General features: G+C 46.5%; 1 protein-coding gene across 4 annotated transcripts in view; it reads left to right on the top strand.

The window, feature by feature from the left end:
- LOC143371112 (uncharacterized) overlaps window positions 1-26,102 on the top strand; it is a 381,457-nt gene that overhangs the window by 266,469 nt on the left and 88,886 nt on the right. For all 4 annotated transcript variants that reach the window (XM_076816002.1, XM_076816011.1, XM_076815995.1 and 1 more), the window contains one exon: window positions 101-294. In XM_076816002.1, the coding sequence (XP_076672117.1) occupies window positions 101-294 (194 nt within the window). The remainder of the gene's footprint in view (window positions 1-100; window positions 295-26,102) is intronic.

Raw genomic sequence — 26,102 nt, 5'->3', positions numbered from 1 at the left:
CCCCCCTCCGCCCCGCCGTGGCCGCGCGGGGCACACGTATGAAAGATTAATTCACCAAAACGCGGAACGTTTTGCTCGTTTCTCGGTCTCGGACCCGCAGGGACGCTGGAAACGGTAAGAAAGGGACGAAGCCGTCGCCGCAGCAGGATAAAGCGGCGGACGTGGCAGGAAGGAAGACCGCGGGTGTTCCAGGATCGAACGGAGGGGCGGAGATGGCCGAGGGTAATCAGTCGCCGCCGAAGGCGGAGGTCGACGACTCGCCCCTTCAACACGCCATGGATCGCAACAAGGAATGTGAGTGCATTTACATTTTATTGCTACGTTTTTGCGCGCCGCGATGCCGTTGTCGCCGCGCTTTATGACCCCTTCAGACCGCGGACGCCGGTTCCACCGCACTCTCGTTCTTGCGATCGGCCCCGACCGATCCCCCGGCCAGCGTTTTCGTGGATCGGCCGCCGCGGTCGCGGCCGCTCCTCGCGATTTTCTGGACGTCTCCGCCGCGCGGGACGATCCACGACCGTTTTTACGGCGATCCGCGGCAACCGAAGCACCGCGTAACGATCGGGGAATACGGAGTATCGTACAATTATCCCCAGGGGGGGAGATCGCGGCGTTTCGGTATACGTCAGCCTCCCCGGCGGCGCAGCGGGCTCAATGAAACGATTCTGCTGCGATACCTGTCGCGAATTTTTAGCGCGCTCCTGTTGCGGCTTCGAAACTTTTCAGGGGTAGGTAGTTAATTGGGGGGACTACTCTGTCGCTGGTAGCTTATTTTCGGGAAAGTATAATTAGACGAATGTTGGAAACATTCGTCAAGGAAGGACAAGTCTTTTTGCCTCGAAGCGCAGGTTCCTACTAAATTACAGACTGTAACTGTAATTTTCACTAGAGAATTGATATCACTCGATCCCTTTTGAATGAAGCCTTCCGAAACAGTGTGGAGGAATCTCGCGGTGGTACCAAGTGACTTATATAATAATAATAATAATAAATCGAGTTTATTCACCACTAATTACGTAAATTATGTGATAAATGGGCGAGGTTCAGCTTACCTGCTGTTTTGCAACCTAACCCAGAAACATTAGCTGTCAGAAATAAAGCTAGGGAAACAACAGAGGAGCCAGAGAGAGAACCACAAGACAAGGGGAGTTACGGATAGTGGACGAGAATAAAAGAACGGGCAGCACATTTAAAAGCGGGGATAGAGGACAGAGAACGAATTTCCGAAGGAAGAGAATTATAGTAACAGCAGGATAAATAGGAGAAAGATGCCGTCAATTTGACGGTACTGTGACCAGGCACAGACAGGCCAGGACCACGCCTAGTAGATGGTGCATAAGCAGAGTGCTGAGAAGAGTTACTGCGCAGTAATTCAGTTAGATAGATAGGTGTCTCAGATTCCAGAACCTTGGGTACAATGCAGCACAGGTGGAGGATCCAGCGCTGTGTGATATTGAGCCAGCCGGAGCGAAGAAGAATCGGCGAAATATGATCAAACTTACGGACATTATAGGAATAACGAAGACACGAATTCTGGATGCGTTGAACTATAGACGAGAGACGAGTAGGTAGACAAGGGCCATACACGACATCGGCGTAGTCAAGAAGAGAAATAACAAGTGACTGACATAGCGGGAGCTTGGTGTGGGTAGACAGAATACGACGAGAAAGATACAGGAACCGGAGACGAGCAAAAGCGGAACGAGAGAAGACATGCTGGTCAAAGGACCACTGAGGATCTAGCGTAACTCCGAGAATTCTGACGGTAGGTTGCATAGAAAGAGATGCAGAGCTCCAGGAAATAACAAAAGAAGACAGCTGTTGACGTAGAGCGGGAGAGCCCACCACTAATCGACGTGCGTTAGGAAAAGTAGCACGTTTCAATTTTCTTACGAAAAGTAGCACGTTTCGGTTTGCCACGAAAAGAAGCACGTTCCATCGTTTCTGACGAATATTAGCACGTTTGGTCTTCCGCCGCGAAGACTAACACAGTTGACTGCTTCGCCACGAAGAATATCACATTTCGTACTGTTGCGGCGAAAACTAGCACGTTATACTGTTTCGCCACGATAAATAGCACATTTGGGAATTTACGGCGGAAACTAACATATTATCCAGTGTAGCCACGAAGAATAGCACGTTTTGGATTATATTGCAGACTGCAGTAACTATCACGTTTCAGCGCGTGGTCAGTTTAGAAGAATTCAATTGTTGAAAATAGTGTTTAATAAATAATAATTCCATCTAATCTCTAAAAAACAACACGTATGAAAATTTTAATCTTCATAATTTAAGTAAGGGAGAGTGGGGAATTGCGAACGCGGGGTAAACCCGAACATGCTAATTTTCGTTGCAAACCGCTCTAACGTGCTAGTTTTCGCAGCGAAAACCGAAACGTGATAGTTTTCACAGCGAAAACCGAAACGTGATAGTTTTCGCAGCGAAAACCGAAACGTGATAGTTTTCGTGGCAAACCGCTCAAACGTGCTAGTTTTCGCAGCGAAAACCGAAACGTGATAGTTTTCGTAAGAAAATTGAAACGCGCTACTTTTCGTAAGAAAATTGAAACGCGCTACTTTCCGTAACGCACGTCGTAATAAAGATGATTTAGCGGGATTTAACTGCAAATCGTGAGAGTCAGCCTAAACCGTGATATCAACAGGTCTTCGACAATTGATGCGCTAATATAATGCCAACCTAGAAACACACACATCTATTCAATTTATTTCACATCAAGTTCCACTCTTGCAGCTACCACTTCAGAAATATTCCGAAATAACATATTCTTCCCTTTCTCCATACCGAATATCAGACTCGAAGCATCAATTTCTTGCACCGAAGTGAAAATTGTCTCGCTATTCTGCGACCGCGAAGGCACCCTCTCCTATTTTTACCCAGGTGTATAAGGAAGGGGTTAATGGCGGTCACGGACGAGCGAATAAATATAAATCGGAGCTTCCCGTTGCACCGCGGGCACGTCGACGCCCCCGATAGTCGTCGATCGATCCTCGACATTGGCTTCCAGCGCGCGCGGAGGAGGAAGTGTCGCTCTCGACGTCCGGAATAAACGATGAAAACGGCTAACGGTTCCAGACTGCGACAATGATCGCTTCCGATCGGTGCCGCGAGCCTCGGTTATTATGCGAGACGCTCGCTCGCGGTGTAAGCGTGCAACAGCTTTCCGTGCAGCTTCGATGTTGCAGTTATTCGTGTTGTTACGCGCGATGGTGGCTGGCTACCCGCGGGGAGGGCGCCTGTAATCGAGATACACGGCCCTTTTAACGTTTCGCCATTACGCTCGCCGTCGGCCCGTGTAATCGCTCGCTCGTTACTCGCCGCGCCTCGCTCCGTTCTTCCACGATCATCGATTTTGAATAAGCGGAGCCTTTATCACCGCGCGAAATGCGAACTTGATGGTGCTCCAAGTAGACTGGATATTAGCCTCGGTATTTATGAAAGTATAGAAGCAGGTGAAGAGTTATTTTGCAAATTCTCAGAAGATTCAATTCGTGGGATAATAAGTTAGGTGAAGTCCGCGCAATTGTCTATTAAATGCACTATGAAGTACGCCCCATACTTGCGTAACTACTGCACTATCCTCGCAGCATCACCATACATCTCGACGAAACGTAACACATGGGCGCAACGCTCGTTCCAAAAGCGTGCCACCGATAAAGCCTGGACGCCGAGCGATCGCTCGCAGATCCACGAAAATAACACCGACCACCTTGTCGCGTGCACGATGTGTAACATCGTTCAGACATCGGTTCGAGCAACACCGTGGAGCAACAATACAGAGACTGGCCAGCAATAACTCATCCGGCACTCACGCAACGATGGGCGCGCCGCGGCAAAACTTCGCCCACCGAAAATTGATTTCACCTCGGGCGAAAGGGCCGCGGCTGCTTTTTATCGGCGCGTGGTACGTTATCCGCCGCAGCACGCGAGCTCTAAACCGTCTCAGGAACGATGGATCTTATAAATACGTCCACCGCGGGACTGTCCCCCGCGGTTTCAAGCCTTTCCCGTACGCCCGGGGTATTTGAACCTCGCGGTAGTTGCGCGGGTCTCGTTAAAACCATTTGGACCACCAGCTGCCAGCCTTAAAACGTCATTTTGTCGCGTCCCCCGTTGTCTTTTTCTGCAATTACCTGTTGTTGAAAGGACTCCGCGCGGCGCGCACGCACACGCCGACTCCTGAGACGCTCGAGGACCCGTCGACAGTGGCGTCGGCGTTATTTTTTGGGTTGCTTGAAGACGGAGAAGGGTCGTTCCACGCGAAGTCGGACACTTCTCGGAGTAATATTTCGGATTTTGGTGCAACTTGGATATTTTGTAGTCTTTAGAGGTATATAAACATATCTCGGAGGATTTTTCGAAATGTCAAAAATTGTGGATGTTACAGCTCTTTGAAATATAGTGTTTACTATTTTTCCAAAAATTATAACTGTTGAACTAATAAACTGATAAAAATCACCTTTTGGGTGCTTACAGTGCAGATATAAGAGTACCTAATAAAAATTATTTCACTTAATAAAAACGAATATTTGACCATTTATTTAGTAATTGTTCTAAACAAATGCAATTTTACAGTTGAAGGCACCTTTTTAAAAAATTGGACAAAAATAGGAGGATAAAGCCCTGTTTTTCCTCTTTATGGACATGTTTTGAAAAACGTGGACGTTTTACCTGGGGACAATATCAAAAACATTCACGATTATTACTAGAGAGACGTGGACTTGCAAAAACAATTTCTGGAACGCGAAACTTTCATTTATTTATACCAGCGGATACAGTGTCTCATTTAAAAGCTAAAGTCTATTCATACAGTGACAAATCAAAAGTTGTAGCAATTATCATCCACAATTTTTGACATTTCGAAAAATCCTTCGAGATATGTTTATATACCCCTAAAGACCACAACATATCCAAGTTGCACCAAAATCCGAGATGTTACTCCGAAAAGTGTCTGACTTCGCGTGGAATGACCCAGAAGGGAGGAGCTTTTGGATTTTCTGTGTCACGTTGGAGACTTAATTATTGGCGAATGGAAGACTGAGAAATTTTAGGGTGTCGATATTTCCTCTTGTCATTCCAGCTGATAAAGAAAATTTGTCTAATAGGACACTGTTTCAGAGTAAATCAAAAGAGTGACACTGTGTCTGTTGTAAATCAAAAGAGTGGAAGTTTAGAGTAAAAAAATATACACCTACATGTCGAATTGAGAACCTGCTTCGTTTTTGAAGTTGGTTAAAACTAGCTCACATCCTCAACGTCTTCCTATTCTTCTTTGAATAATCAAACTTTAACCGTACTCCTCCCATAGGTAATTTCCCGTCACATCGAACTCGAACACCCTACCCATTATATTGCCAGCACCAGCGATACGCGACACCTTTCCCAAAGCATTCCCCCCCGAATTTCTCGCATGCCGGTTCCCCAGCGGCCTTCCGTCGTCCTTCCTTCGTCCTTCCATCGGCCTGGTGGCACGTTCCATCGCCGCCAACGGGAACGCGGCAGCGCACCCACGGTGCAACGAGAGAGGGACCGCGGACTAGAATGCCCAGAACGCTAGGAGGTTCCCGCGCGTGCTTTTCCCGCGTGGAAATGCTCTCCCGTGGGCCGCGCTCGCTGCCCCCGTAATTCCGACGTCACTGTCGGGGGACAAGTCGCGCTCGCTGCACCATCGGCGATCACCTGCGTACGTGTGCGCCCGTTGCACGCGGGATCACGCTCTACCGGGAGAGTAATAGCCGTTACGGAGAGAGCGAAAGAGGGAATATTCGTGCGGACAGGTAGGTGCACGGCTGTGTGCGAGTATAAATATACGGGGGACAGGAGGCGTGCCTATTTATAACGGTGATATCATCGACGATTACCTACGCTTTCGCGTGGACAATCGTAAATTCTGCTGGCAGAAGGGTGCGGGCCGATTTGAGACTTTACCCGGTATCCCCCTCCTCGTCTCCATTTTTTTTTCGTCTCTCTCTCTCTCTCTCTCTCTCTTCCTTCCACCTGAGTCACTCGACTCGTTCCGTCCTTCTCCTCGTCTAAGTTATCTGCTTCCTTCTCCGTCCGCCGCCATTATCCTGCGCGCGCGGACGGTAGGTCGGGTGTGACTCAAAAGTTCGAGACGACTTCGAGTCGGGGACCACGAGTAATTTAAGGTCGATTCCAGCCTCGATCGGGCCCCGTGTGGGCACGGAATCCTTCGATAAAATTTACTCGGCCGTTCCTGGCTGCGGGTCGCTCGGTGCGCGCCGTTCCTCAGGGTGTATGGTGCTGACGGGTTCATAGATAGTAATATAGCGAGATTTTTTGGTACAGCATCTTCCTCTCTGTCGAATTTTCGAAACTTGGAGGGTTCCAGCGAGTCCTGGTGAAACTTTTGATGGCAGATGGAAGACTTTTGGTTAGAAAATGTAGAAGAAAGGAAGATGAGGGATTTTATAGTAGGGGAGACAGACTGGGGCTAGTTGGCTAACGAGGTTAGTTGACTAATTTCCTTTAATTGTTGTATTATGTTATAAATTATGCTGCGATTCGCGATATTTAAGCATATGAATGACCAGCTTGCCATTTAATGCGACACCTTGACAAACACTTCGTGTTCTATCAGTGTACATTGACGTTAACAATGGTTTTTTTAACTGTTTTCGTTTATACAGAGAAAAAGTAAATAGTTTTGATACGTCCAAATTGATCGTCGAAATAACATTTTTTCATTCAGTTTGTATACATTCTTTCAACTTTTCATTTACAACATTTTATAGAGGAAGGGCCAAAGTATATTTTAGCATATTTGTTATCAAGTAATTAATTCAAACAAAAATGAAAAACATTGAAAACTGAGAAACGTATCAACTAACCCCACAGCCGGGGTGTGTTGACTTATTCGTCTCACTACTCTAAATACAATGAAAACTACGACCTAGACTCAATTAAAACAATTTTAATAATTAAGCCTGTACACCTAATGAAAGTTTGTAACCTGTCGGTGTGCAACAAATCAACAAAATACCAATGGTCCATTTATAAAAATTAGAAATGTTAAAAATTAGTCAACTAGCCCCGGTCTCCCCTACTTCAGGGTCGATTATGGTTCAAATTGATTCAAGTCTTCCTTCGTGCGTTCGAAATGAGGCGAAAAGAAGTCCCGATGTCCAATGCCGCTTGCAAGCTTTCCATCCTCAGCATGTAAACCACCGAAAGAACTCGCGATTCCTTTCCAGGAGCAAGAAACTCTCAACATCGTGGCGAGTGTCGCTTCTTCTCGATCTTCTTCCGCGTGGTCTCGTTAGGGCGACCTTTGGTTCGAGAGGCATCAGCACGTTCCACTCGTTCGCGCTTTTTCCTCTAAGCGCTAAAAGTCACCCTTTCGCGATTCCCAGGCATGCCTTTACCGGGCTTAATTATACGGCCAGGTTTCGCTTCGAAAAATCGTTGATCGTCCAATTACCAGCGCGGCGACGCGAAAAGCGGCGTTTTTCTACGAATAATCGCGCGTTACCTCGCTTTTCGACGACGAGCAGCCGCGAGCGGGTGAAATTAATTAAATGAAAAGCCGGGTCGTAACTTTCGGCTTTCTTAACCATAAAAGCAGCCGATGGCGGCTTTTACGACCTTGCGCGCGCGCGCGTACTCTCGGAGGACGTCCGCGAAACGGCCCTGAGTGAACCGTGGCTCCTGCCAGCGAAGTTAACCCACTTTGGTGTCGCGTCAGAAAGCCCTTTGCGCCAATGATTTGGAGCAATTTAAACAACGTGGTACAATGAATATTTACTTCTTCAAGTTCCAAGATTTCTTAAATCCGACTGAGTACTTACCTCCAAAATTAATTTCCTACCTCTAAAAAAACAGACAAAACAGTTCAAGCTCTTCTTTAACCGACAAAACACAAATTAAACAACTCTATGACAGTGTATCTTGCTTATAGAAGCTACACCTACATAAACTAATCAGTTTAACTATTTAATCAAATAATTAATGTCCCATCAGTCCATTTTCTCTTTCGCCAAATCATGCGGCCCCAAAAATCCCAAAAGACAAATCCTTCCAACTCCTTCAAAAACTCATCCACGCCACAAGAAAGCACACTCCCCTCCCTCCCTTCATATTCGTCGCGACTAATGGCCAGCTGTTGTCCCTGCAAAGAAGGCAAAGACGATCGAAAGAGTTTTTCGAGCAATAAAGTTGAGCCGTCTTATCGTTAGGAAACCTCGCGGTACCTGGTAGTTTGAATCGCGGGCCGTCCAATTAGCCGGCCATTACGAAATTCGTTTCCCCCCACGAGGTAGTCGCGAGGCGGTGAAAATGTCCGCCCGTGGAGTTTCCCCGGCGAGCGGGCAGGGCCCCCCCTGAGCGGGCAGAAACAGGCTCCTCGGTCGCGGCGCGCCGCTCCGAGACTTTTATAATGGAAAACGGGCTGGTCGCGTGGGACGGTTTCATTAATGAAGATGTCTCATTAAGCGTTCGGCCGAGGTTATCGGCTCCGCCGCTGGAAACGAGGCCTCCGCTGGCCGCGTCGCATAATTCCGACATAATTTTCCATTACGAAAGGGCCATTATGAGAACTCCCCGGCGCAGGCGGCAGTAATCAGTGTACTTTCGGGGGAGCCGTTGTAGCGCTTGTATTCGGCACCGATAATTACCCCCGCAACGACGCTCCCCGGTTATTAAGCGCCTGGCGCGCGACCCACCGCCGCACACGAGCGACGAACGGTGCGTTACCGTGTTCGAGCCCCGTTCCTGACGGTTCTGGCTGACATTTAAGGTAATTTTAGAATACCAAACGGCCACGGCTCGCGGCCGATGCCGCGCGCGAGAGGCGTCGCGGGGAATCTGGGCGCCGGGCGTGCGCGCGCGCGCGCGCCCCAGCCACCCGACTCTCGCGAAACCCGCAGGAATCCTGTTTTTTAAAGGGACGCGCTGGAACGTGTTCTCCGCGACACGGAATGCCGAAATTATTGCGTCGCCGCGCGAACACTGTTGCGGCGGAACTGATCAAGCGTAGCAGCGATCGCGCGGTGTTTTTCGCGCGGATGATAGGTACTGGAGGAGTCTGCGGGTTAGTGGAATGGAATTGGCGATTGGATTTCGAAGGTGGGTGCATACGAATCGCCTTCTGTGAAACGGTAATTCTGATTTCTTGTCGGTTATTGAGGATCGTTCCAAGTCAAATATTATGCGAATCTTTAATGAAGTTCCGTCAGAATATGGAACATCCCGAACCCGGAAATTCAAAAAATTCTGAAACTTTGTGAATCAGTAGGGAATTTCTTCCTGATTATAACGCAACTTTTGTTTGCTGCCCAAATTCACTATAAGGGGGTTTAAATGACCCCTGAAAATTCGGTTATTTTCCGATTTTCTGTTACAACTCGAGAACTGTAAAATATTTTTTTTCTCCAAATGATAGATCTAATTAAAAGAAGTAACTTTTGTCTTGAAACTTTTTTGCTATCTCGTACAGTTTGCGAGTTATGATACAAAATCTGAAAATAGCCGAATTTTCAGGGGTTAATTTCAGACTTTAAAAAGGAAGTATCCCAAGTAGTAATGTATCTTTTTTGTTTGAATAATTAAAGAAAGGCATTACCTAAATTTGTGTTTTCATCAATATGTACCTAACTTATAAATATTTGCGATGCTCTACTCACATAGTAAGAAATGGCCAAAAACAGCTATTTTCTAAAACTGTGTACCCTGTCGGCACGGTTTAAAATAAACGTAGGAAGTTGAAATTTTGCACTTGAGTAAAGATTAGTATATTAAACAGAATTAGAGTGTATACGTTCTGATAATTAAAAAAAAAAAATTTCGCCGATATAATGTACACCCTACTATACATATTCAAAAAGTTTCAGAATTTTTTAAACTTTCTGTTTCGGGATCTTCCCTTGTTAACTATCTAAAGGCTTAAACTAAAAATGGCCGCCATTTGAAAGAGGACCGCTACACAGAGCACACGTGGGTCGTAGCTCCCGCATCGTCCCGTCCGCGCGTTGAAGTCTCCAGAGCGATAGGCAATCGGCCGCCCAGTATTCCACTGACGATTCCCTTCTGTCTCCCATCTTCCCCACTGAAACCACCGCGCGAGGTTCGGTGATTTACGACCTCCGCCGCGAAGTGTGTTACACTTTTTCGCCGCAACGAGGGGCGCGTGCAATCTTAATGAGTCTGATAGCCGGCAGCGTTGCGTCGTCGCTTAACTTATCGCGTCTCGTTTCGAAATATTCATACGCCCGATCTATCGCAGCAGTCGTGCGAATCGGCTAAGAAGCGCGCCGGTTTTTCTGCCCGACAGTCCTCCTTGTTTCAGCGAGAAGGCAGCGATCCGCTCGAAAAATCGTCCGCAGCAGCGACGCGCCAACGGGGACAGGCCCGAGCTTGGAGAAAAAGAGATAGTCTTCGCTCATAATCCCACACGTGTCGGGCATAAATTACGCGGCGATCGAATTCGCGGATCGAGAATAGTTCCGACAATCTCGTTTACGTTCTATCTAATTTATCGCGTGTCGCGCGCGTGTACTCTCGAATTAACTGGGAACGCAGCTCGGACAGAACGTAACGGCGCGGCGCGCGCCCGCTCGCGAGATAACCAATCGCCTGGACTGGTCCACAATTCATACGATAGTGTGTAACCGCGGCAAAAATGCCACGGGGGAAGAAAAATCGGAGGCGGACACACGACGCCAGCGTTCCGCGGGCTGTACTACAGGGTGAACCAGCTTCGACCGCCTCCTTTTTGCTCCCGTTGCGTTAAAAAGTTCCTTTAGGGAACACTTGTTGCCGCGCAGGGGAATACAGCGTTGGATAATTTATGGCACGCCGTGAATCCGAAAAGTTTTTCCAACGTCGAACTGGTTATTCGTGAAATATGTTTACTTAAGTCCGAAAAGGTATCGGTTCTTAAACGGCGACCGTACGTTTCAGAAATAATTTCTCCGCGGCTCTTGTCGATATATTAAGTCTTGCACGGATGGGCCCATTAATTTTATCCTGCAAGATAAACGGAGATGTTTATTATTCCTTACAGCAAGTATTTAGCAAAGGACTGATGTCATTCTTTTTAAAGGTGCTTTAAAATATAGGATGGCGTTAGGCAGTGTAGATCTGTGGGGCTCATCTTCCTGTGTTCAAAGTGTCCACGAGAAAAAAGTAGAATCATCTTCAGTTCAGGGTGCTCTTTGCTAACACTTTCACTGAAGTCTGCCCTCCTTAGCTAAAACGTCCTATCTAGCATCTCGAAACAACCGAGAGAACTGAAGTTATATTATTTTCTCTCTGCCGTCCTTCTTTGTCTTCATTCGGTTTAAAAAATATTGTCATTATTTCGTAGCAGCGTACCTAATATAGTTTTTGGTAATAGGTGTAGCAGTAGATAATGCGATATTAACGTAGCAATTAATTAAATATTCCAGATAGGATATTTTAACCGTCTGAAAAGCAGTTAGGTCAAATACATTGGACTCTTTCTAAATTTCTACGAAGCACTTAGGGTTTTCTAACCCTTTTTAAAAGGTAAGAAAGGGTGGAACTACAAGTGTTTCAACGTATCTTGAAAAATGAAAGAATGCTAGATAGAAAATTTTAACTAAGAAGGGTAGCACTGCCCGCCACGAATGTTCGCCCTTGACAACTTCCTCCAGCGTTCCATTGCACTCGCATTTTCGTTGAACGAACAACAAAAGAGTGGCGAAAGACAGCGCGAAGTGGTCCGGCCTGTACAACGTTCGACAGCGCGTGTCCGCGCGAACGCGTTCCGCGTCAAGCCTGGACGCGCGCGCAATTTCGCGATAGCGGCTCGCGCGCCACGCTTTCCATCGTTTCGTAACATCGCGTTTTGATAATATTACGGCGATTTTTCACGCCTGCCTCCTCGAGGGATCGATCTCCGCCGTCATACTTATAAATAAATCGCGCGCGTTATCGTTGCATATTCATACACATCGACGTGGCCCCGGCTTCCCGTGGGCGAACCGGATCGAGATATGTCGAATCGGAGCCGCGGCTGAAAGTATCGCATTGGAATCGCGCCGCGTATGTAACGCGCTCGCTTCGTCACCGTAAAAATCCGCCCCGCGGCCGTGCGCCGAGCGGTGCGTGCATTTCTGTGCCTCGCGCCCGCGAAAAAGAAAAGGGACAAACACCTAGCGATGCTTACGTGCCCGGCCCACTCACGTAACACGGTGTTTTGTAACGTGGCCCTTCTTCCAGCCACGTGCCGAGCCGCCGACAATCCGCTGGCTATTTCCTTTCCACTTTCCTCCTCTGTCGCCTACTTTCCTCCTTTTCCACGGGACGGAATCGAATTTTCTTTAAATAATCTTGGAGCATTTGTTCAAAGGAGTGTTGGAAGCTTTCAAGCTTTGGTGGACCACTTTTTGGCGGTGGTGGGATGTGAGAATATTGTTTGGGAACGATGTACCTACATGATTATAAAATTTATAGTCGCATAAAGTAGGGGAGAGTCGTGCAGTACCGACCGCTCTAAGTTTTTTGTTATATCTTCGGGTAGAGTCGATAAAAATCAGAAATTCAAAAACGTGTTTGTAGTATAGATGGAACTTAGCTGTAACTTAGCTTCTCAAGCAGCTGATTGATTTCATATTTACTTTTCGCGATCACACACACATACTCTTCCACACAACACCTCACATATACTCACACACAATGTCGCTCTCGTGACCAACCCGAGTGCACGGTTATACAGAGCAGTAGTCTCTCGTAACTTGACAACATTCGCACGAAACTGTTGCGTCTCCATTTATTGTATCGTCTGAATCTCTATCTCAATAAACCGCACTGTCCTCGACATTTTTGAGTTCTCTCTACACAGTACGTGGAGTGCCAAAATTCGAAAAAAAAATTATCGGAAAATGTTCTACGTGCCAATGGTGATACTATAGTACAGATTACAGAATTTCATTTTTGGCACTCACGGTGCTTTCTACAAGGACTCTTCAATTGTCACCTGTTAGTAAAACAGAATTTAACAACTCCTCACAGTCTCTCTGAGAAGAACTCTGATAGCAAAGTATTCATCTGATAGCGTCTGGAACCCACACCTTTAAAATTTCTAACGTCACAGACACCTCTGTAGGATTCGCGACTCGTCGAGGATTATCGCGTGCCGACAAGCGGCAGGAATTCGTGCAGCGAAACGAGGCGGCGAATTGAAATTCAGCAGCCACTGCGACGGAAAACATTGACGGGAGGAAGGAAGTGACGATCGTTGGTATTCAAGGCTGTCCGAGCTGGTCGTCGTGTGACGGCAGGGGAGAAGGGAAAGGGGCGACAGTGAGGGATCTCTGAGCCAAGGAACTCCGGTGACCGAGTGGCTAACGCTAGCTCGGGCTTAGAATCGTTTCTTGCCCGCCGCCCACGCGCGGCGAATTAAACGGGACACTGCCTCTTCCTTCCGCGAGCGTTCGTGCCCAGGAACGCCCAATTCTTTCAGGCACTCTGGCGAAATTCAACACTTTAACCTCCTCGGACGATCCTTTCCATTAGTTTCGTTTCGAGCCCTCTTCTACTCTATCAGCTCTACGAACTTGGCTAGATTCGTCACAGGCTAGATTGCTTCTCGGAGTCCATTCCACGCGACGAATGAACCTATCAATCTCGTGACATTCGTCTGAACGATGCCTCTGTGTGCTTAGGACAGTGTCAATAGCAACTCATTTCTCTCCCATCCGATGTATGATAAATCTTCCTCTATATAACATTGTCAGATTTTCGACTCTGTAAGGAGTCTCTTCACGAGCTGCTATTCATCAGCCTTGCTCCAATTCAAGAGTGGTGCTCGAGCCTGCTGGGTGTAGAAGATTCTCCCTTCGTTTCGAAAGCACTGCATAGTGTGCTACTTAGGTATATTAGAAGTTTAACAGTAGTTATATTAAAACCCTGCACTACCTCAATCGAAGATCATCCATCTTCCATCTCGAGCGCCTTCGAAATTCCAAATTTACACCACTTTAAAGACACACCAACGTCGAACATCGTCCAACACCTTCATTCAAGACCCTCGCGAACCTACCTCGAATCAAGTGCTCGTTTCCACCCCACTTCTGTACCTCGGACGCTCGCGACGGAACGCAGCACCTGGTCTAGGAGAGCTAGGCCATAAATCACTGGCATTCCCCGCGCAGAGGCGAAAGAGGTCGCGGAGCAAATCCAGCGAAGCAATTTCCCGCGACCCAGGCGTCAGCTCTTCGTCGCGCGGCTCTCTCACGGCTCGTTTCGTCATCGCGACGATAGACGAGGAGGCAAAAAGGCCGTACGGACGGACGCAGGACAATTCCACGGCCCACGCGTCATTGTGGTCGTTGCAAATCGGTCGGCCACCTGGCCCGATCCAGCGAGTCGCGCGCTGGCCTTCTCCTTCCTCTCCTTTTCCTCTCCTTGTCTCTGTCCGTCGTCCCTGCCGCGCTCCGTCCACTCGTTCTTATTAGACGTTATCGTAACTCCGAACACCTGACGAGAGCTGCCCGGCTACCTGGAAATATTGTCATTACCATCGGGCACCCCGTAACGAGCATCCTATCCTTCTGCTGCCGTTTAGCCGTCTCCCACGAGGATATCTTTTATTTCCCTGTGTATCGTCGTTGTATCCGGATTGGGAGAATCGTTTCATGCTTGATTTCGTGGACCCTTGGAGGTCTTTTTGGTTTTGAAGGCTTTTGGAGATAGGGGACTCTGTATTGGAGTTGTTGCATGGTGTTTGAGAGAAGTGGGTAAAATTTTTATTTAAATACAAATTTCAAGTGACGAGTAACAGTTAAAAAAATTATTCTTTATGCGATCGAATAAAGTATAACGAATGGCATTGAAGTAACTTTTATTTGAACCGTTATTTAAATAAGCTTTTATTTAGTTAATGCCCGACTCTGTTTGAGAGTGTGAACGGGAAGCCTTGTGAGTTTGAATGTAAAATTTCTAATGGACTAAACCGAGGAATCCATGACTCGGTACCTTTTATCACTTCAGTAGGTACTTACCTACTATCTTTCGGTTGCCTTGGAAAGAAATTGTGTTGTTCGATTTGAAAGTACATATTTCAGATCCCCTTTGAAATTACAAAGCCCAGTTCGTTCAAAGTCACCGCTTTCAAAGACTGAATCTGCTCCTTATCATTGATCAAACAAGTATACCAAGAAACTTCATAATTGCTTATTTATACCGCGTTTCCTTTACTGGCCCACAGCTCTGCGCGATCCAAGGACCGCAGACGTGTCGTCCATCGATCCATAATCGTGGCTTCACTTTTTCTGGGCGAAAGACACGCGGAAGTGAACGACAAGGTGTCTCCGTTATGGACACCGTTTCCCAGGGAAACAAAAGCTTGATCAGAGCGTTCCGTTTTGATTCCGCGAAGCCGATCCAACCATCTCGAACTCGCCTTCAGCAAGTGATTACCAGGGTGGCTCTTATTTACTCTTGGTAAATATTTTTTCTCAAGATTTTCTTCGTGGCACCCCCCAGAATAGTTTCAAATAATTAAACAAAATACGGGTAAAGCTTGAGCTCAATCGGATAACGGGAAAGGGTGCCCCTGGGCCCTTAAACATTTAAATCTTTATTTAACAGCTCCCGAAGTCGATTTTATATAATATCCTCCAAGATATTGATTAAATAAAAAAATATGTCAAACAAAAGTTGTAGATCGGGACAAGGAGCATCTTTTATGTTTTATTACATTTTCTCGTGCGATAAACGGTTTTCGAAAAAAGTCCGAAAAACTAAAAAAAAACATTTTTTCCCTCAAATTTTGAAAGTTTAAATGCTTCTAGAACACTTTTTATTTATGAAGGCGACCAATGAAATGGAATTTTTATTTTCGAGGACTATTTTTTAAACATTTAAGGGGGGAGCATATACCGAAATATGCGAAAAAGATAAAAAAAAATCTTATTTTCAGTGTTTGATATGTCATGAATGTTTCCTGAAAATTTGGGACCGAAATTTGCAAAAATATCGAGGATACAGATTCTCATATTTCGATATTTTTGCGAAGATATAGAGTCTATATCTTCGATATTTTTGCGAATTTTGGTCCCAAATTTTCAGGAAACATTCATCACATATCAAACACTGAAAATAAGATTCTTTTATCTTATCCGCATATTTCTGTATATGCCCCCCTTAAATGTTTAAAAAATAGTCCTCGAAAATAAAAATTCCATTTTTTTGTTCGCCTTCATAAATAAAAAGCGTTCTAGAAGCATTTAAACTTTCAAAATTTGAGGAAAAAAGTTTGTTTTTTTAGTTTCTCGGCCTTCTTGGAAAACCGTTTATCGCACGAGAAAAAGTAATACAACATAAAAGATGCTCCTTGTCCAGATCTACAACTTTTGTCTGCCAGATAAAATCGATCGCAATGCCTTGAGCGAAGAAATTGACTGGTCCGCGTGCACAAGCGACTGGACCGCATACCATCGTCCCGAAGCTCTCCTCCACCAAGTTCGATACGAAAATTTCGCCAGATCGATCCCCGTCGTTGTTTCTTGCATTCCAATCGCCGAGGAACCAAGTCGCTGATCAATGGGATCGTTTCGTCCATCGTGTACTCGAACAGGGGCGAATTTTTCAACATCGACCGCGAATTCCTCGCGACACCTCCTTCAGTGTCTTTGCGCGTTCCTCGAGCTTCCTGGTCAGCTTCTTTTCCGAGGATCATTGACTGATGAAATTTATTTATATTTGGGTTTTGTCTGGAGAAGATCAACGATCAGGTATCCTGACAGATTGAGGCACTTCTCTCGAATCGCGGTTAGAGGTATATCGTGATTGGCAAACAGGGTGTAATGAAATTAGCAAATATTTTGGGAGATGCTATTGAATTGCTCGTTACCTACTAGGTAATGCCAAGCCTGTTTATACGTACCGCAGTGATATTCTTGTTGGTTTTGAACTGGTTTCAACGTTATTAATGCAATATGTCCCTGAAGATATCACTCATACTGTTTGTTGACCCATTAAAATATTTTCCTTAGCGAATTGTGCTAAAAAAAGTACGCGCTACTGTTTGCTCGAATTTGGCACGACATTCTTGGCAGGGAACAATGTCGACAAACACGGTTCGTGTGCAACATCGTTATTAGTAAATGTATGAACGGCCGTGATCGGTGTTGGCTACGAATCCGTCATATTACGAACACATTTGATTTTCTATTGTCATTTATTCTATCCTACTTCCTCTTTCTAATTCCGCCGTTTCCAAAAACTTGGGAGGAAATACATTTTCCCCAAAAAGAGTTAACTTTCCGTCTGGTGCTCGTCTGGCGTGTTCGTTTCGCCTTCCAGAAACCGTGCCAGGTCTGCGAAACACCGTTGAGCGTTGATCGTGGCCGAGACGGGTGTCCCCTCCCCTTGGGGCCACAATTTCCCACATTAGTGGCGTAATGATGGTCGCCCGAAGCTCGTCCCCGAATCGCAACGTTGTTATTACCATTTCATTACCTCGCGGCGAAAAGGCGGCAAACGACGCGTAAATTACGCTGCGTGACATAAAGTACGCCCAATTTGCCTGGACGGGCACGCACGCACGGGCACGCGGATTTTTCTTCGCTGCGCCGAGGGATTTTAATCGGGCCCCATCTGCAGGGCGTCCGCTGCGTCGGCGAGTTCGACGTTTCATCCATGCCAACGGGAGCCACTTCGCGACCAACAGGCACCGAAAGTAATTACGCTCTCTCCTGTAAGTAATCGCGCTCGTAATTGCGCTCTGCGGACGGCTCTGACGCTTGCAGCGCGAGAATAACGCGGTCCTCGGACGATTTTCTTCGGAGGAAGAACAGTGAGGCATTTTATTTTTGTAGTACTGATATTTTTTAAGAGCGGGAACTAGGAGATTTTCTTCCTTTTCGAGGGGAGATAGTGGATATTTATTTTTTCTTCTTGTAGTACTTTTATACTACAGAAGAAGAAAATGGGAATTTCTGCTCCTCGGGGGTAGAAGGGAGGAACATTACTTCTTCTTTAGGACAAAGAAAGGAGGAACTTGTCCTCTTCATGAGGAGGAAGAAAGGGAAGCTTTGCTTCTTCTTTTCTCTTCTTCGGGGGAACGAAAGAAGGAACTTTACTTCTTCTTTGGGAAGAAGAAAAGAGAAACTTTACTTCTTTAGGCAGAAGAAATGAGGAACTTGTCTTCTTCTTTAGGAGGAAGAAAGGGAGGAACTTTACTTCTTCTTTAGGAAGAAGAAAAGAGGAACTTTACTTCTTCTTTTGCAGGAAGAAAGTTGGAACTTGTCTTCTTCATTAGGAGGAAAAAAGGGAAACTTTGCTTCTTCTTTCCTCGTCTTCGGGGGAAAGAAAGGAGGAACTTTACTTCTCCTTTAGGAGGAACAGAGGAGGAACTTTTCTTCTTCTTCGGTGGGAGGACGGGGGTAGGAACTTCACTTCTTCTTCGAAGAGCAGAATGTAGGTATTTTACTTCTTCCACTACTCCAACTATTTTTTAGAAAAAAGTAGGAATTTTTCTTCTTCTCCCACTCCTATTCTTCCTCAGAAGAAAGTAGGGACTTTTCTTCATCTCCTACTCTTCGTAATTTTCATATCTCTTCCCCTATCCCTCTCCTTCTCTTCCTCAGAAGAAAGTAGGGACTTTTCTTCATCTCCTACTCTTCGTAATCTTCATATCTCTTCCCCTATCCCTCTCCTTCTCTTACTTTCCTTTTCCTCCTTCGTCGCCGATTGCCGCTTTCTCGAGTTCCGGCGATCGAAACCGACGAAGGCGATGGGAGATCTCGTCTCCCCTCGAGCACGACCTCGGGAATGCACCGACCAGGGATTATTGTGCAAGGGAAGGGCTTTGATTGAGGCCAGATACAAATTGCTAATTGCCTAATTACACCCGGCGAATCAGTACCTCCGACCACCCGGTTTACGCCCCGTGCACGAGGTAACCTGCCTCTCGCCTTTCGACCACGACGATCGAGCAATTTTCGCTCGCTAATGTAGCCATTTATCCTGGAGAACGGTTCGTTTCACTCTTCGAACATCTGTTAAGTGTGTGACAAGGCGTTAGCAAACGGTTACCGCCGACAGTAGTCTACGATGAAAAACACCGCGTGAGAAACTCGTATGCAAAGGCAAATTGCTATTCTCTCCTAGAAATGCCTGTCTACGTTCTCATCCATCCGTCAAATATAAATTAAAGTCGATAACGCCTGTCCAACTTGAGTTGCTACTATTTAACTAACAAGCCAGCCGAAACGACTCTTTGTTTTACATTTGGTAATAAATTTACCACTTGTAAGTAGGAAAGAAGTGCGTTTCTATGTAGTATAAATATATATAATATAATTAAATAATAAAATTAAAAATTAAATAAATGAAATTACAAAAATATGAATAAAGGTTTATCTTCCTTGCACAATGTATTTCATAAATAACCAGTCATTTTCACTGGTCTGTTAGTAATAGGTATACATAGCGTTAATAGACCCCCCTGTAATCCTAAAACGTCACTACTTAGCCACCTCAATCGCGTACCGGCACGTTTGAGTTAATAAACATAAATATTTATATTAGCAATGCTTCCTCTATAAAAGCCGAATTAGAAGAAACCCAGGTAAATGTAGTGCGCAACAGGTGAACAATCCCGCGACAGGTCCCAATTATCCTAATTCGGTAGGCCGCATTGCCACTTACGAAACCGGATGTCCCGTGATCCTGGGCATCATCCTGCACCTGCAACACCGGGTGATCGCGTGAACATCCACCCAGTATCGAGTCGCATTCGTTAAGGTCGATTTACCCGTAATACCAGCCTTTAATCTCAGCTTTAACCCGATCGTGAATTACCATTAATCGCGGTCGTTTAATTTCACGGTACGGGGCTCGACCTGGCTCGCACAACCGGGAAGAGAGCATCCTCTTCTCCTGGCCGGGCTACGCGAAAGTCGCGTTAATTATACCCACGATTATGACGGTGGCCGTGCGTGCTCGAAAACGTCGCCGAGAAATGAGCATTTCTCGGCTGGTTTATTAAAATTGGTCGGTAGCACCGTTCTCGAGACGAGCGCCGCGGAAACGTCTCCGCGAGACAAACAACCGCCTACGCGACGCAGCTTGCGCGTAATAGCCTGATCGCGTGTCGCAAGCGCCGTCACCGTTAACACGAGTACTCGAGAGTGCATCCCGGATAATCAGGAGATTAGGATTATTATTCGGATATTGCGCTGCTACCGAAGGAAAACTCTAGGTACTTGCAATTGTAGTGATCGAGCGGTAATATCCATTGGAGTTCGTAAGTAGTAGGACACCTACTCTCTGTAATAATTATGAGAAACGTTGCAAACTTATTAAACAACTCTAAAACAAATCACTTTACTTGGTATTTTAAATTAAAAGCGGTGCAAAAATATTCAATCTGCATCTACCAAATATCAGATTTTGTGCAAATACAGCAGGTGTCCTGATACTTACGAACCACAGTGTAAATGTGAAACTTTAGATTGGTGTATAAATTTTGTAGGTGAAGGGACAGTTGGTGTATTCTGCTTCTTCTAATTCTAAGAGCCTAAGAATTTTGCGTACCAAACTCTTGAATTTGGAACAGGGTGTCTTTCTATTCACACCGCATAGGTATTCTAATTCTCCAATTCCGGGTCTCCTGGCCATCGAACTTAAAGTCCGCCGTCGCCTACCCGAATCTCCCCGCGTTCGCTCCCGTTTCCGCTCGGTTTCCTGTCGGTTTCGGCCAGCACAGGCGGCTTTTCGACTCGCGCTCGCCGACACAACAGAACCCAGTCGTTCCACCTTTCACTCTCGTCAGCGCAATTACAATTCCGGTGCCGGCGCTAATAGGTGTGCGCGACACCGACACGGGGCGGTTAGATTGCATTGCTCGGCGCAGAAATCGCGTGTCCGCGGCCGGGATAATAACGAGCCCGGGTCCCAGGGGCCCAGCGAATTGAAAAAGAAAAGAACAGCGCACCTCGAAATTTTCCCGGCCACGATTCGCCGCGGAAACGGCGGCGCGCGGCGGTTCTGTATAGGCGCGCGCGCACGTGGGCCGCCTGGCGGCGGGTTGCGTGGGCTGAAACAATTCTCAGTTAATTAAGATAATCGCTTGTTTATGACGCCATGCTCGGTGGTTTTATCTGTCGCCAGTGAAATTCGTTCGTAACTTTGTCGAGAAAGTGGCTGCCGCTCGTTCGAGGTTTCGGGTGCCCGCGTTTTCGTTTCGCAACGGCGGTGTCTTTACCGAATAATGATCCGGGAGGTGTTGCGCAAGCGCCTTTACGCTAATAAACCCCCAAACTATTTAATGAATATTTTCGGAAGGTACGTGGTCAACCGTATCCTCCGATGTTCGGAGAGGGAATAAGATATTTTGAGAGCAAGAAAGAGAATTCCGTGAAGCAAGGAGGATGAACTGGTCCCCGCGTGGGAGTGCTTCCCGAGAACCGGAAAGGTCGCCGGTAGAATTCGGGATTCGACGAAACCGCTGGTGGACAGAGAGGAAAGTACCGTTTCTGGTTGGCGCGCGGCTGGGACCGTTTCGCGGCTTGTTTTCGCGACGCTGGAGAAACGAGAACGCGCGGAGGAGGATGTTGTTTACCGGAGGAAAGGCTGGCGGTTCGTCAGCGTGTCGAGGCGGTGCTAGGATGGGGCACGGTGCGGCCTTGAGGAGGTGAGCACCGCGTAGGTGTACGGGACGCGGAAGATGGAAAAGCCGCTCACCGACGCCGCGTGGGCGAAATGTATCAAGGCTGACTTAGGTGAAGCCGTTCTGTCGACACTTGTCGCCGATCCTGACGTTTAAATAGGCGAACGCGACTGACAAACGACCGCGAGCACGACGAACGAACTTCGAGACCGGGGACACGTATCCTTCGAGGCCGTCGCGTCGGTCCTGCCTGGCGCACGTTTCTGCTCCTAATTGTCCGCTCGTAAACGGGGGACGACGATTGACGTGGAACGAGTATCGTTAACCCTATAATATATGGTATATCTTTCTAGGCACTTCGTACTTTGCGGTTTCACCTTCTATCTCCATCCACTTCGACGTTCAGCTGGAGAATATCCCTCTGTTCGTTTCATTCATTTCTCGAGTTCGACTTCTCGATGAAGACCCTTCGGTGGCCAGGTTCGGAAGAGGAGCACTGCCTTTCACCGTAAACGTTATTTTCGGGAGTATAAGTGGTTTTTCGGTACAAGGACGCAGGCACATCCCCCCGCGTAATTGAGATTAATGAAGATCACGTATAATTACCCAGGAACGCTCGCACGTCGTAAACAATCATTCCGGCAATTTCGCGCGGCGGCGAGCGTGCGCAATCGTTTAAGGGGAGACGAGCGTGGAATCGGGGGCCCATCAGCCGGTAAACCGTGAACACCAAACGGTTTTTCCCTACTAATGAAACATCATTGGACAGAATGTCCCTTAACTCTGGCCCGCGTCCGCGTGGCTTTAAACACTGACAATTTACGTCGCCGGATCGATTTCGGGCTTTAAGAATGATGGCTCGTGCCCGACACTTTGGCCGAACAGAATTGCAAAAGAGCATTCTTTCGTCTCTCTCTCCCTTTCTCTCGCCTGCTCGCTCCGCTGATCGATGCCACGGGGAGAAGAAGCGAAGGGAGCGAGGAAGATGGGCAGTGGCGAAGGGTGAGGAGGATAAAGGGGCTGGAGGGGGGGGGGACAGCGTAATGACTGGACGCCGCAAAAATTCGCAATTAACTTGGGCCAAGGCACGGTGCCGATGTCGCGTCGGCGTAATTGGTTTTGCAGAAAACTTTTACGTGTTTTCACGGCATTTGCATAATGTGCGAGGTGAACACGGCCGATCGATCGGTTAATTTAAATACCGAACGCGCCGCCGCCGTTGCGAAGCGGCCGCGTGTGCGCATGCGCCCGCGCCACCGAGCATGCGCCGTGAACACGACCGACGGCGGCGCGGACCGCGTCGTTGCCTTGTAATTGCCGTTACTTATTGCCCGTTGCCGACACGGCGACCTCGTAAACCACGTTCACGCGTAGATCCTCCTAATTCGGACTACCTGTCGCTGCATCGTGAATCATCCGACCGACTTTTCGCTGCTCTTCTGCCGCGATCGGTGCATAAGTCAGGGGGTCACCGATTCTGCGCAACTAATGTCGTGTCCCTACTTCCAATCGATTCTAAAGTGTTTATGCGAGCGGTCGGAATGGTTCCCGTAGTATTTCTATCCCCATAAAAAAACTTCAAAAAAAGTAAAAAAAATTACGCCAAGTACATGAAATTAAATAAATCACAAAAGAATAGAAGATAATAATAATTAGAATATAAAAAAAGATGTGAAATCAAAATGAGCTGCAAGTATATAAAGGCTTTCATTAATAATAATAATAATCATTAATAATAATAATATATATATATATAAATCCTCAGATTAGTTACAAATAAAAAACAGTTTGATGATATTCAAACATGTCGCAATTCAAATTTCGGCAACTTACCTTGTGTTTGAGACTGCATTTTGGTTGCAATTCAATGGTACAACGATACATATTTGTAAAAACACGTTTATAACTTGGTTATAACTTGACGGTAAGCTGTCAAAATTTGGAGTGGATTGCATAGTGAAGATAGCGATTGACGAACGAAACATGTGTTAGTTTCTGTTGGCTGAAGGTGTGCGTGTAACGCGTAAACGTATTATGTCGACGAAAAAATTTCTTGCAGAAGATGAAGAAAAATCTTAAAATTTCCGACTGATCCGAGAGGATATTATGATATCTCTTTTATGCGCATGCTTATCAAAGCCGAAGCAATTCCATTTCAGTTCTAAATCAAGTCTCGGTCTTCGCGTTCTCCAACCAGTCCTCCCAGGTGCGAAGCTTTAAGGTACTGCGATCCGTGACGCGATGAAATGCGACTACCACGCGGCTCGGAGCCTCGATAGGAGGCAGTAAAATCGCCAGAAAAAGGGGGCACGAGAGGCACAGAGGCGAAATGGTAGTTGGTGGCCCAGAACGGTGAATATCGTGTTTCACGTCCGAAGTTCAGGACGTACCGCGGCACCGTGAGTTTCGTGAGAGGCCCTCGGGGGTTACCGGTACCGTGTCGGCATGTTTCGCAGTTTGGGACCAGGACCCAAAGGTCCGACTCGACAGGCACCGGCACAAAAACAGCGGGGGTCAGCGGGGTCAGCAGCGGGGCCCTGTGTTCCCCGGGGCCTCTCTTGTCATGCGATATGTTGGTCGTACGTTATGATAGTGGCGTCAGTATACCAGCTTTCTGTTCTGTCAGTGACAATGCTCGCGATGCCTTTGTGGCCACTCCGCGGAACCTTCCCTTTCTCCCGCCTTTTTCTCTACCTCCTATCTCCCCCCCGTGGATTTCATTCAGCCACGGTGCCCGTTTCGCGAGAAGAATAACGACAGAAATAGCCGTCCGTAGTACGGACAGCTAGGACAATTTGTATTTGTAATCGATACGATTGTGATTTCCTGAGAGCCGGGCAAGGTGACGGTGGACTGTTCTTTTATGGCGCGGCGGACGTTGCTGTGGCAATCTTGTCAGATGTAGGACTAGATAAGGAATACTGCAGGGAACGATTGCGTGGGGAGAATACCGTCCAGCGAATATTTTGATGATCCTTTAGATCCGAATGACATTTTAGAACAAAAGCCCGATACTTCTATGTGAAATTGGAAAAGAGACACAGCCTCAAATGGTCACCTCGTCCTTACAAATTCTCCCGTTCTATAAGGATCGCTTAGCTTGTTACATCCTAGCTAACAAGGGAAGATCCCGAACCCGGAAATTCAAAAAATTCTGAAAATTCGTGAATATGTAGCGGATGCTCTCCTGATTACAACGCGATTTTTGCTTTGCTGCCCAAATTCTCTCTAAGGGGATGAAATTAACCCCTGAAAATTCGGCTTGCTCGTTTTAAAATAGGTTTAGTTTTAATTCTAGATTTGTTAGCTTTAAGTAGCTCTAGTTTTAGTCTAAGTAGTTTTAATTAGTTGTAATTAGGGTTAGTTAATTGTAAGTAGAATTCTAGTTCTCACCAGCACTAGTAGAGTAACCGGTATTCTGTGCTTTATTAACAGAGATTGTACAATAAACCAGCACTTTGGAACCGCGCGTAACAATTCGAGAATACCGGTTTGGTCTTTTTCATTGCTCTCTATCTCTTTCTCTAGCGTAATCGAGTAACGAGTAGCGGTTTGCGTGAGTACCGACTCCAGAAGACCGACTGCCAGAATCTTTCGCGATAGCGGAATCGGCGCTAGCTAAGAGCAGTGGGGAGAAAGCACCACTTTCGGCGACAATTGTCGAGGTGGTGACACAGTGATGCTTCGAAGTTGATCGCGACAGCCAGCTTAGACCGCCGACGATCAGTGCAAGATAAAGTAGACAGTTCCTTAAGGGGTTATACCTAGTCAGGCGGCCGAAAAGAGGCGAATATTTGTGTTTTTTTTTGAAGAAGCGGAAGCGTATAATTTTATAAAACTTTTTGCGCTTAGAAGAGCAACGTTTAAAGAACATTTGGTAATTTTTTCGTAGAAAAATATTTACGTTTATACTAAAATAATAAATTGTACTAATAAATTGTACAACTTACGCCTACTATATACGTATTTACATTCCTAAACGCGGCTATTTTCCGATTTTATTTTGTAACTCGCAATGCGTAAGAGATAGAAAAATAGTTTCAAGACTAAAGTTACTTCTTTTAATTAGGACTATCATTTGGTAACTTACAGTTCTTACAGATTGCGAGTTACAAAATACAATCGGAAAATAGCCGAATTTTCAGGGGTGAATTCCACCCGCTTAGAGTGAATTTGGGCAGCAAACAAAAATCGCGTTGCAATCAGGAGTAAATCCCCTACACATTCGCAAAGTCTCAGAATTTCTTGAATTTTCGGGTTCGGGATGTTTCCTTGTAAGTGGTACTACTAAACCTCTCAAATCAAGTTGTTTCTCGGCTCACATCGAGTTTCATGGATATTCAAGGTATCGCGCAACCACGCGAAAGGATGAAAGAGAAGGGCCGTCGATGTGGTAACCGGGAGAACACCGGTACAAATTTATCTTTGTTCCGAACTTTCACGCACTGACAGCGCCGGGGCCCGTTGGTGTCCACAAAGTTGC

Source organism: Andrena cerasifolii, chromosome 1 (genome assembly GCF_050908995.1).
Source record: "Andrena cerasifolii isolate SP2316 chromosome 1, iyAndCera1_principal, whole genome shotgun sequence".
In the NCBI taxonomy this organism is placed as follows: domain Eukaryota; kingdom Metazoa; phylum Arthropoda; class Insecta; order Hymenoptera; family Andrenidae; genus Andrena; species Andrena cerasifolii.
The sequence above is the reverse complement of the archived record's forward strand: the minus strand, read 5'-3'. Positions and strand labels throughout refer to the sequence as shown.